This window comes from Momordica charantia (assembly GCF_013281855.1).
Source record: "Momordica charantia cultivar OHB3-1 chromosome 3 unlocalized genomic scaffold, Mcharantia_2.0 BLBB01000003.1, whole genome shotgun sequence".
NCBI lineage: Eukaryota > Viridiplantae > Streptophyta > Magnoliopsida > Cucurbitales > Cucurbitaceae > Momordica > Momordica charantia.
In genome coordinates, this window is record NW_028275161.1 from 2250057 (window position 1) to 2261227 (window position 11171).

Here is an 11171-nt window from a genome sequence, read left to right on the forward strand (position 1 = left end):
CGATCCAACACTTTCTTGGTAGCTAAAGTTTCATCTCTTAAATATTTGATCAGTGGATCCATTCAGTTCTCCTTAGATTGCTTTTGTTCGCTGATATCCATCATATCCTGAACTGTTATGCTCGACTCGCGTAGAATCTCGACTGGCACGGTTCTTCCTAAGTCAATCTTGTAGACTGCAGCCAACCAAGCTAATACGTATTAATGTTTTGGGAGCGAAGAATTTGTTTGATCTCATATTTTGAAAACACGTTGAGATGATCTCTTACTTAAGCTAGGTATTCCATCATTCGTGGTTCTTTAGCTTGAAATTCTTCTTTTACCTGATTCACGATCAACTGTGAATCATTGAGAATCTATTCGTGATCCCAATATACTTGACCACTTTCAATCCTGCTAGTAGAGCTACGTATTCGGCCTCGTTGTTGGATGCATGAAAACTAAACCGTAGCGCATATTCGAATTCTTTCCCTATCTGGGGAAACTAGTAGAAGTCCTACTCCGCAACCCCTAACATTCGAGGATCCATCCATGTAAAGGATCCACGGCTGCTCTTCCTCATCATATGACACTAGTTGAGAACTGATGTTGTAGATTTGTTGCTCTACCACAACTTGTCCCTTTGTTGTTGTCCTTGGTTTGTAGTGGATGTCATATTCGGCTGAGCTCCACTGCCTACTTTACTAGACATCCTGAAGTCTCAGGTCTTTGTAGGACCTGTCACAAAGAAAGTTGGTAAAAACAGTTATCTTATGTGCTTGGAAGTACGGGCGTAACCTCCGAGCCGAGGTGACCAAGGCCAGCGTCAACTTGTCTATATGCAGGTACCTAGTCTCTGCGTCCACCATCACCTTTCTCGTGTAGTAAACGGGAGATTGTCGTCCATTCTCTTATTTCACTAACTCTGAATTCACTGCAGTATCTGATACAACAAGGTAGAGATAAAGTTCATCACCAGGGACGAGTTTAGAAAGAAATGGTGCCCCACCTAGGTAGTTTTTTAGCTCTTTGAAGGCGAGTTTGCACTTTTCCATTTACTCAAATTGTCCCTTTTTCCTTAAAATTTTAAAGAATGGGTGACATCTGTCAGCTGAGCGACTTACGAATCTATTGAGTGCCACTATTCTTCCATTGAGACCCTATAGTTGCTTTAAATTTCTAGATGAATCCATCTCCAACACAGCTCAAATTTTATCAGGGTTTGCTTCGATTCATTGCTAATGCACTAGGAATCCAAAAAAATTCCCTAAAGTTACCCCAAACGTGTACTTGCTCGGATTTAATTTCATCTTGTATTTTCTTAAGACCTCAAACGCTTCTTGTAGGTCTGTTTCATGTTGATTACCTTGTTGACTCTTTACCAACATGTCGTCTACGTAGACCTCTATATTTCGACTAATTAGTGCTGCAAACATCCTGTTTACCATCCTTTGGCATATAGCACCTGCATTCTTTAACCTAAATGACATCGTTGTGTAGCAATAAAGACCTCGTCTCGTCACGAATGAGGTCTTCTCCTAGTCAGACAAATGCATTTAATTTGGTTGTATCTATAGTATGCATCCATAAAACTCAATCTTTCATGTCCAACAGTGGCATCTACAAGTTGATCTATCCAAAAGGAAAAGAATCCTTTGGGCAAGCCTTGTTCAAATCCGTGAAGTCGATGCACATTCTCCACTTACCATTAGCCTTCTTCATTAGCACTACATTGGATATCCACTGAAGGTAATGCCATTCTCGGATAAATCCCGCTTTTAGCAATTCGTCCACCTGCTCGGCCACAATCTCATTCCTGGCTTAGTTGAAGATATGACGTTTCTACCTCACTGGTTTACAGTTCTTGTCTACGTTGAGTCGGTGTACCATAATTTTCCGATTGATTACCAGCATGTCCTCTGTGACCAGGCGAACACATTGGCGATACTTCTAAGGAAATTGATTAGGCTCGTTCTCTCCTCGACCTCCAGCCTGGTTCCGATGTTGACCCGTCGGTCTTCTAACGTCAAAGGTATTAACTCTACCTCTTCAGTCAGTTCTCCCCTACCAGGAGTGAGTGATTCCGGATGACAGCCAGGGCCTGGGTCGGCTCCTCCACGGTGGTCGATAGGTCGTTTAGGCTTTCTCGGTTCGTTTCTTCCTTTGGATGACCAGTTTCATTGAAACACTGTTGATTCCCTTCGAAGCTCATGTCAATTTGCTTCACTCTAACTTCCTTGGATCCGAGCTAGTCTCGGTCGGTTCGTCGCTAATTGTCTTTGAATTTTACATCTCAGTCGTTCCCACAGACGGCACCAATTGTTGATGTAGAAATTTGGCCTCGTGAGATTCTTCCAAATTCGCACCAATCTTCTAGAATAAAGGGATCAACGAGACCTGCAAAATAGAATAACACTAAGATCGGTGTAGCTCTTGCCACACCGGCTTCGATGCTTAAGGTAAGATCAGAGTAGTTGAGTATGAAGTGTAGGGTATTGTCAGTATACCTCTAGGGTTTGACTTACCATTCTATTTATAGAAGTTGAACCCTAATCCCTTTTAGGAATTACTAAAGTTGAATCCTAGGGTGCCGAGGAGACCTGGACTTATGGGCCTGTATGTATCACAATTGGCCTAATGTCGAATTCAGGATCGTGACAAGGTAAATTCAGATCGGGCTACACGGGAGTCGGGAGAGAACCATCGGGGTTCTTGACTGGGGGCCGAGAACTCCTCAGTGTCAAGAAGGTCTCGGCACTCAGCATCGACGCTGACCCGGGTCGGATATGGATGGCCCTGGTCGCGAGGTTTTGGCCTCCTTACCTGGTGAGCCCGCTCCTCCTCCGACCCAACTCCTGTCCTCTGTTAGTCCAATTTGATCTCGTGCAGTTATTTTACCAAACTTGTTTATATAACTTGTTTATATATATATATATATATATAGGTTACAAATCTTGGCAAGAATCATCAAAGACTTGGATCCAGTGTTCACCAAGCTATTCGATTCGGAAAAGATGGAGCTTTCACCTCCACCTTATTCATGTGTATTTTAACATAATTCTTGTCTTTATTCTTTTACTTAGCTTTAATAGGAATATTGATGTCTTTTATCGTTTGCGGATGATGTGGCTTTATTTAGAATTTCTTTCTATTATGTTTTATATATCACCTTAGAGGCTACTTAGCCTACCACCCTATTAGTCTTTTGCAAGGCTACATATAGCCTAGGTAGTTCATTTAATTTTGAAGGAAATTTAGAATTGGAAGATTAATGAAATTAGTGCTTTAGCCCTTTTGAGAAAGAGATCGGCTTCGTTTCTTTGCAATTCATGTATTGATTTACACACCAAAAGAATATTTTAAGGAGAACGGATGATAAGAAGAATCAAAATTTTATTAATTTTTCGAATATTGAGGAGGCACCCCTTCTCCCAAAGTTACGGGACTATTTTGCTGAGTTCCAACGAGAGAGTTGGTCAATAAAGTAGAACGTCGTTTCTATAACACTTGAGGGGAATCATTGAATTACAATGATTCTTATCTTCAATTCTCCAAGAATTCATATTAATTATCCTTTGAAAGAATATGAGCCATCACAAATTGTATTTAAGAAAACACATAAGTACTTATTTTATACTGAACAACATGCACAAAGAAGTTAGACATAGTAATATTAACAGAAGAATAGCTAAGAACGAAATGATGTAAAAAAATCACTTTTCAGCTTTAAATATATTGTTGAAGGTTTTGAATGAGAATGTGACATCTCAATTTTAGAGAAATGTCGATAAAAATGTTAATAAAATTTTGATGTCGATGTATACTTTTAAAAAAGTTATAAAAAAATAAAAAATTCATTAAAATATTTAAATTAATAAATAAGTAATTTACTATTTCTAAATAATTTAAATATTATTAGTATTAATATGACGTTAATATTTTGTTGATACTATGTAACTGTTGACTTACCTATAGGCCTTCATATTGATGTTGAACCCATGAACATATAGAAATGTCGTGTTGACAACCAAAGCTCCAAACAAAATTTGTGCAGAAAAGTGGTATCACAATAGTGAGTCACATTCTTTTTTTATTACAATAAATATGAGAATAAGGGATTTTGAACATTCATTCTTTGAAATGAAGCAAAATACTTTAACCAACTATGATATTCTTAATATTTGAGAGCTTTAGACAATTATATTAGAGTTTATTGGGAATCTCACTTATTAACAATTCTACATTTGTATTTTAAAACTAATTTTAAGAAGGATGATTATCAATATTCTTATGAATATTAAAAAAAATCACTCTGTACAAACTTATCTTGATGATAGAAGGAATAATAACTTGATTTCTTAACAAAACAAAAAATAACTTTTAAACATAGCCATTAAAAAATATATTTTCCAAAAATAAATACCATTTCAGTCCATCTACTTTACTTTGATTCATTTTGGTCTCTGTACTTTTAAAGCATCCATTTTGATCTCTAAATTTTTAACTTTTATTCATTTTAGTCTCTGTACTTTTAAATGTCCACTCTGGTCTCTATACTCTTAAAAAGTAACTATTATAGTCCATTCATTTTCATTTTTATCTCATTTATCATCATAAGACACTTTACTCACTAAATTTCTTAAAATATAATTATAAATTTGTATCAAAGGATTTTTAATTGTGTATAAAATGTGTTAAAATTGTACCGATATGGGTTAAATTGGTCGCCTTTTAAAAGTACGGGCACCAAAATAAACGTTTTAAAAGTTAAATTCAAAGGTTAATTAGTTAGACATTTTAATGTTCATGGACCAAAACTTGTAATTTAACCAAATATAAATTATGTGACTACAAAATGTAAAACCTTCCCAAGGATTGACTTTTTCTTTTTGTTATAAATGTAGTCCTTTTTACGTTGGAAAAAAAATTGCTTGCATTTTAGATTATACAATTTCTTTTCGTACAACAAATGCGTGGATATATGAGGATTTGAAGCTCTAATTAGTAGATATCATTTACCACTAAGCTGTATGGTCATATCGTAAATTATAAATGTAGTCATTAACTTTGATGGGTTGTATCTATTTAATTAGTCCTTTAACTAAGTTTAAATTGCCTCTCTAAACAATGACTTATGACCGTATAATCTTTATAGCTAACAACTATTAACTGACATATATCTTCAACCAAGAAGTTATGAGTTCGATTCCCCACCCGACATGTTGAAAAAAAAACATTTACTAAATGAAAAAAGGGTAGTTGTAAATATGGCAAAAACATTACAATTTAGATTTTTTAAGTATAGCACTTTAAAAAAAACGGAGGTCTAATTTTAAAAAATGACAACTTTACCCAAATGATATACATTTGTAATATATCTGTAATATATCTGAATATTGATATATGTATGTAATATAGTACATCTGATACTCATAATGGCGTAAACGATGAGTGTTCGCCATTGGTCTACGCGGATCAGGGGCCAGCCTCAACGGGAACTTCTACTTCTTCCCGTGGAGGCAGATCGAGATCAATGTCTTTACAATATGTATGTGATATACATTTGATATACTATTGATATGAGTGTCTGTGTAATATGTATGTGATATACATCTAATATGAGTGTCTGATATACGTATATGTCGGATGTATCACTTTGTTTTGTCACCTTCTGCTATTTGGTTAAATCAATCAACATTTGTTTGATAGGTATGCACGACCACATCACCATTTAGTTAATGTATTAGTAGTACGAACTTCATATAATATTATCAATTAAAAATATAGAGACGTAATCGAAACATTTTAGAAGGTTAGAGATCACTTGATATTCGATACAACGACGATAAAATTAAAGTTTATGGACTAAATTTGTAATTTAGTACCACGGGCCTGGCTCTCTTTTTGTTTCTCGTAAAGGATCAAATTTAATGATGTCGAGTACTTCTTGACGACCTTATCAAAAGGAGCATGCATGTGATCCTCCCATTGTTGCGTGTAGAATCACTTTTTCTTTGCAACAAATGATAGGTCCAATTAATCCAACTCTCTATGATATTTTAACTTATGGTTCTCTTGCATCCCCAGAAATATATATATATATATATTTCATTTTCCCCCATCAATTGAAGGGACTATATAATGACGTTTTTTCCTCATTGTTTTCAATTTTAATTAATCTTTTTCACTGGTACAAATTTCAATCAGATTCTAACTCAAGGGAAGTAGGAGTGTTATCGAGGCAGGGTAGAGATGGAAGGGCATCTCTGTTTCCGTTCTTGCCCCATTTTTCATTTTTCATCATCTCCGTCGATATTTTCCATGAAATTTTGTGGAAAACATGTTAATCATGGAAAATTATTATTCGGTTTAATCAATGAAAGGTTAATTCTTGATAAGATTCTTATTGAAATGGTTAAGTGCTCATTTAAAAGGAAAAACTCTTAAATTTATTAAGGATGTCTTATAATTCATTTAAAAAGACAAATCCTAACAGTTAAATAAGTAACTTATTCAAATTATCAATACAATGACGTCTTGTAAACCAACAATGTCCAGTAAATTTTATATCCAAATATTTAAATTTAGGATTTATATAATCAATAAATAAACAGGGTGTTAACGGATGACATATTCCACGTCCCTATTTAGGTCACGTGAAAGATTTCCTCCATGTTTGCCAAGTCGCTTGATGGGTGGTCCTCACAAAGAAAGTAGCAATCTTTTCATGAGTTTTAACCAATGAATGATGTTGAAGTTATAAATTCGTATAGATTGAAAGTTAAGATTCTTATTAATCCAGCAAGCTTCAACTTTTGTTCTTTGTTGGAATATAGTTTTCTTTCTAAAGTTTTCCACCTTTTTTTTTCTCTCAATCTAATATATTGAAGAGAGAAAAAAAACTTTATTTAGATACAATTAGGAGGACTTTAACTTTTTGGACAATTGTTCCAAACCCATCAAATGGGACCAAATGTCAAACTATCTCCACTCTAAAAGAGAGGTACTAAAAAGAAAAGCAAAAGGATTGCACCATGAATAACATTCAATTATTCAACGTAAATAATCAATGAAATTTTGATTTTATTGACCATACTTTTTAAAAATATTTATATATATAAAAGATAAAAAATGTAAGATTGAAGGTTTTTGAACTTTTATATTTGAATTAATTAGGATTTTGAGTGATTTTAAATGAATTTTTCGAATTTCAAATAAATGGACATAAAAAAATATCTAAATGGAAGGTTCAAAAAATAAAATAATCTCTTCATCAGTTAAATTAGGTTTATATTAATTTTTTACAGAAAAATTATGTTAATATTGAAATACTTAATTGAATTAGTTTATTTTAATTTCATTAAACTTATAATTCTACATTGGTACCATTTTGTACTTGAATTTTAGATTTTACTATCTTTGTGGTCCCTTTTTCTTTTTCTTTTTTTTTTTTTTTTGTTAGATTTAGATGCTTTTGTCATAGATTTTTGAAAGAAAGGCAAAAAAGAATCTGTTGGTGATTTAATTATAAGTTAATTCTGAATCAATGAACAAAGTTGTAGACCCAGTAAAAATAATTAAATTATTTAAACAATTATTGTAGGGAAACAAACAACCTTGTTTGAAATTATTACAAAGGATTTCACATTTTTTATTCAAAAAAGGAAAAAAAAAATGCTCCTCCCTCCTAAAACAATATTAATTTCCCAAACTTTATTTACTTTTTTGCCCCTCATAGACAGTAAAAGAACGACGTCGTTTTCATTCACAACACGAAATTTCAATTTCGTCTTCTTTCTCTGCCTACTTGTGGCTTTTATTGCGATCCATAAACTTCGTCTCTCTCTCACAAACCGCCAAAAAGCTTCAGATTTGTGATCGGAAACCGCCAGATGTTGTACCCATTCCATTAATACGTCCATTCTTGAGGGAGACCCACGTCCATTTGGCTTGTCGCCGTCTCCGCCGCCGCCGCCGCCGCCGCTTCCGGCTGGGTTTGGGTCTCGCCATGTGTGGCGGTTATCGCACCACCCATTGCTTCTGGTTGAACAAAAGGATGGGAATCTCTTGTTAGATGAAACAGAGGGTGGCCCAGATCAAACGGAGATGAGAAGGGCCGAAGCTAACAATTGGGTATGAGGAATGAGCGCAAACTGTTTGTGAAAATGCCACAGAGAGTATTTTTTGTGGAATTTTGAAATATATGTATGTATACCTCTAATTGCTGCGAACCCAGTGATTTTTTGTCTCGTCTGGTCGTCCATTCGGTCGTAGTGAAGCTGTAAAGCTTGCAGGACTCTCACGGGTATTAGAACGGTGGAAGAGCCTGAAAAGAAAAGGTACAATTTTTAATTCTTGTTTTGCTTGTAGGGGAAGACAACGAATCCATCTACCCATTAAAAATTAAAATTAAAATTAAAAACTTAGTGGAGAATGCTGCAAGTGGTTTAAGATTCAATTTGGGTGTCGTTTTCAGTCACTTCCTTTTGACTCTAGAACCGCCAGGTTTAAAGAGATGAATCATGAATGGAGATTCCATAGAAGAAGTAGACAAATTTGGTTGGCCCAACCTGCGGTTAGTTGAAGCTCTAAAGATTCAGAGGGGGCAACTGGAAGGGCACCACGGAATCTTTATGAATCCGTAGAAAAAGAAAACAAAGAATGGTGGGGTTGAGGAAAAGTCCAAAACGCATCACGAGGAATGGTTGGAATGGCAATTTGTTGATGGAAAAACCCCAACTAATGGGGTAGTAAAGAGAATACCCACTGCGAAAACGATGTGATTAACTGTGTAGGGGAAATCAAGTGAATTACCCTTTGTCTTGGACGGCTGTGGCGGCTGAGGAGATGGAGCTGGGCGGTTGTAGTTCACATGGCGGGGCAAGAACACGCCAGTCCCTGCTGAACCACCTGGTTTTGACCCTCTTTGCTTCATAAACTGCTGCTGGCTCTGGCTCTGGTTCTGGTTTTGCTTGTTCTGGTTCTGCTTCCGCTTTTGATTCTATAAAGAGGGTTGAGTTTTGAATCAGCAAAAGAAGGGAGTAAAAGAGACTTAGAAACAGAGAGAGTTTTGGGGGATTTGAATCTCATCTCACTTTGAGAGCTCGAGCTTGGTCTTTGGAAGAAGAAGAAGATCCAGTTTCTCCATCCCTGCACACATTTTTCATCTTCTCCAACTTGCTGAAAACGTTTTGTGAAATGTCCAGCCCCAGCACCCCTCGGTCTGCTACGATTGGCGTCGTTGGTGGCGATGGCTCCTTCGATGGCCCCTCCGGGCTTCCGTGGCTGCTTCCATTGCTTGAGCCTAGAGGTGACCACAGAGTTGAAATTGGCGAACCAGCCAAACCCCATGACTGCGAGAAACAGACCAAAACAGAGCTACAAAAATAAAAAACAGAGGAAAACAGAGAAACAAAACAGAGAATTTGAGAAACATATATATCTATATGCATACCTTGTTTTGAATCTCAGAGCCAGAGCTTGCAGTGGAGGAGTTATCTTCATCCTGAAGCATGTACTGAGCCATCCGGCGACTCAATTCAGCCGTGTGATCATCGTCTTTATCGCTCTCGATCTCGTAGGAACCGAGCTCGGACTCCACCGGAGAGCTGAAGCCGAGAAATGAATCAGAAGGGCCAAAGTAGCTCGACCAATTGTCCCCTTCAAAGGGTTTCTGCTTCGTTTGCTCTGTCTGAAACTGAGAGTACAGCTTCAACTCTTTACCTTCAGGGTCTGCAGCCATGGCCGCAGCTTCGAACTGACACAGAGAGAGAAGCAGAGAGAAAACAAAGAGAGAGAGAGTATTGGAAATATAGGCGCCGCAGGTTTGGACTTTATAGAAATAGAGAGAACAGAGATCAGAGTCTACGAAGCACTCCAATTAACTTTTTAAGGTTATAGAACAACACCCTCTAGAGGGGGAGGGTTCCCTTTGCCGGTGGTCGGCCGGTGAGCGCCGCCGTGGGGTTCCGTCGGAGGCTTTTTTTTTTTTTTTGGGTATCTCAGATCTGCGATCAGGATTTTGGGATTCTTTTATACATAGGGAATGAAAGTAACGATATCCCCATTCCTATCACGGTTGGGGCTTTTGGATGATTTGGATGCCTCTTGGCCTCTCCTTCACTTTATTTAGATTTTCTTTTCTATCTTAAAAATCAGCATTTTAAGTTTGGCTTATTTTCACTTTGGTACCCTAACTTTTCGTAATATTTCAGTTTGGTCCTTGAATTTTTAAAATATTTATTTTGATATTTAAGAATCAACTTTTAAAACGTTTATTTTAATATTTAAGAACGTGTTTGATATGCCATGACAATTGTTTTTGGAAACTAGTTTTTTTCACTATGATGTGATACGAATGGTGAAGATTCTAAAAGACAATGTTGGAAGTGATTTTTCATTAGCCACGTGGCAGTTCTTGATATGGTAAAGACCAAGTCAACATAACTCAAAGCCTTGAAGCTTATCTGATGAGCCGAGCTGACCACCAGCTCAACCCCTTTGATAAGTAAGTCGAGCCAATCTTATCATTCGTATCGGTAGATCGATTCACCGGTCGAGCCAATCAACGGACACTCCTCTAGGATTATTCCTGGATACATTCCGTGACAACACGTCGAGATTTACGGAATCTAAAAAAGTCGTTGGAGGTTTGTCGAATGCCCTGTTGGAAGCTTTGTCTATAAATAAAAACCTCTTGCTTCATTTCCAAGTACTCGAAACTATATTTTCTCAGATATAGCTCGGTCACTTATTCACTTGGACGTCAGAGTGTTTTCTTTCTTTTAGGTCTCAAACAAACAACTTTTCTTCATTTTTAGTGTTTATAGATCTTGAATTTGAAACTTTAAAAGGTAGAATTATATTAAAAAAAAATTGGATAAATATACCCATTCATGTTCTTTTTTCATTTTTATTTTTTATTAAAAGTAGAACATCTAAAATATAGTATATTATAAATTATTAAATATTAAATATTAAATATTGTAAAATAATAATTATGCCATATTTATAACGTATATATTAATAAATTTACAATACTATTTTCCGCCCTGGGTTCCATCGATATTTCCATGTCCACAGGGTCGATATCAATATGAGGCGTGAATATACATTTCATAGTATTGCGGCAAAATATTAAAAATATCAAACAAAAAGGATAAGTGAAATGATGATATTTTATGGATATTTTGA

General features: G+C 36.0%; 1 protein-coding gene across 2 annotated transcripts; it reads right to left on the bottom strand.

The window, feature by feature from the left end:
* Window positions 1–7552: 7552 nt before the first annotated feature.
* Window positions 7553–10070, bottom strand: LOC111023047 (G patch domain protein). Of its 2 annotated transcripts, none has more exons than XM_022300383.2 (5): window positions 9433–10068; window positions 9074–9331; window positions 8793–8979; window positions 8194–8304; window positions 7553–8018 (listed from the first exon to the last, which is right to left on the bottom strand). In XM_022300383.2, exons 1-5 carry the CDS (start codon window positions 9718–9720, stop codon window positions 7888–7890), a joined length of 975 nt encoding a protein of 324 aa, XP_022156075.1. In that variant the 5' UTR covers window positions 9721–10068; the 3' UTR covers window positions 7553–7887. The 2 variants fall into 2 exon arrangements, with proteins under 2 accessions (XP_022156075.1, XP_022156076.1); XM_022300384.2 differs by having other exon boundaries at window positions 7977–8100; window positions 9433–10070.
* Between the last annotated feature and the right edge of the window lie 1101 nt (window positions 10071–11171).

What these genes read in the sequence shown, in the direction of transcription:
- LOC111023047 (XM_022300383.2), bottom strand. Translation starts at nt 9,720, where the DNA reads ATGGCTGCAGACCCTGAAGGTAAAGAGTTGAAGCTGTACTCTCAGTTT. An exon ending in ACCAAGCTCGAGCTCTCAAA is followed by an intron (nt 8,980 to 9,073) that starts GTGAGATGAGAT and finishes CCCTCTTTATAG; the next exon opens with AATCAAAAGCGGAAGCAGAA. An exon ending in TGGGTTCGCAGCAATTAGAG is followed by an intron (nt 8,019 to 8,193) that starts GTATACATACAT and finishes TTGTTCAACCAG; the next exon opens with AAGCAATGGGTGGTGCGATA.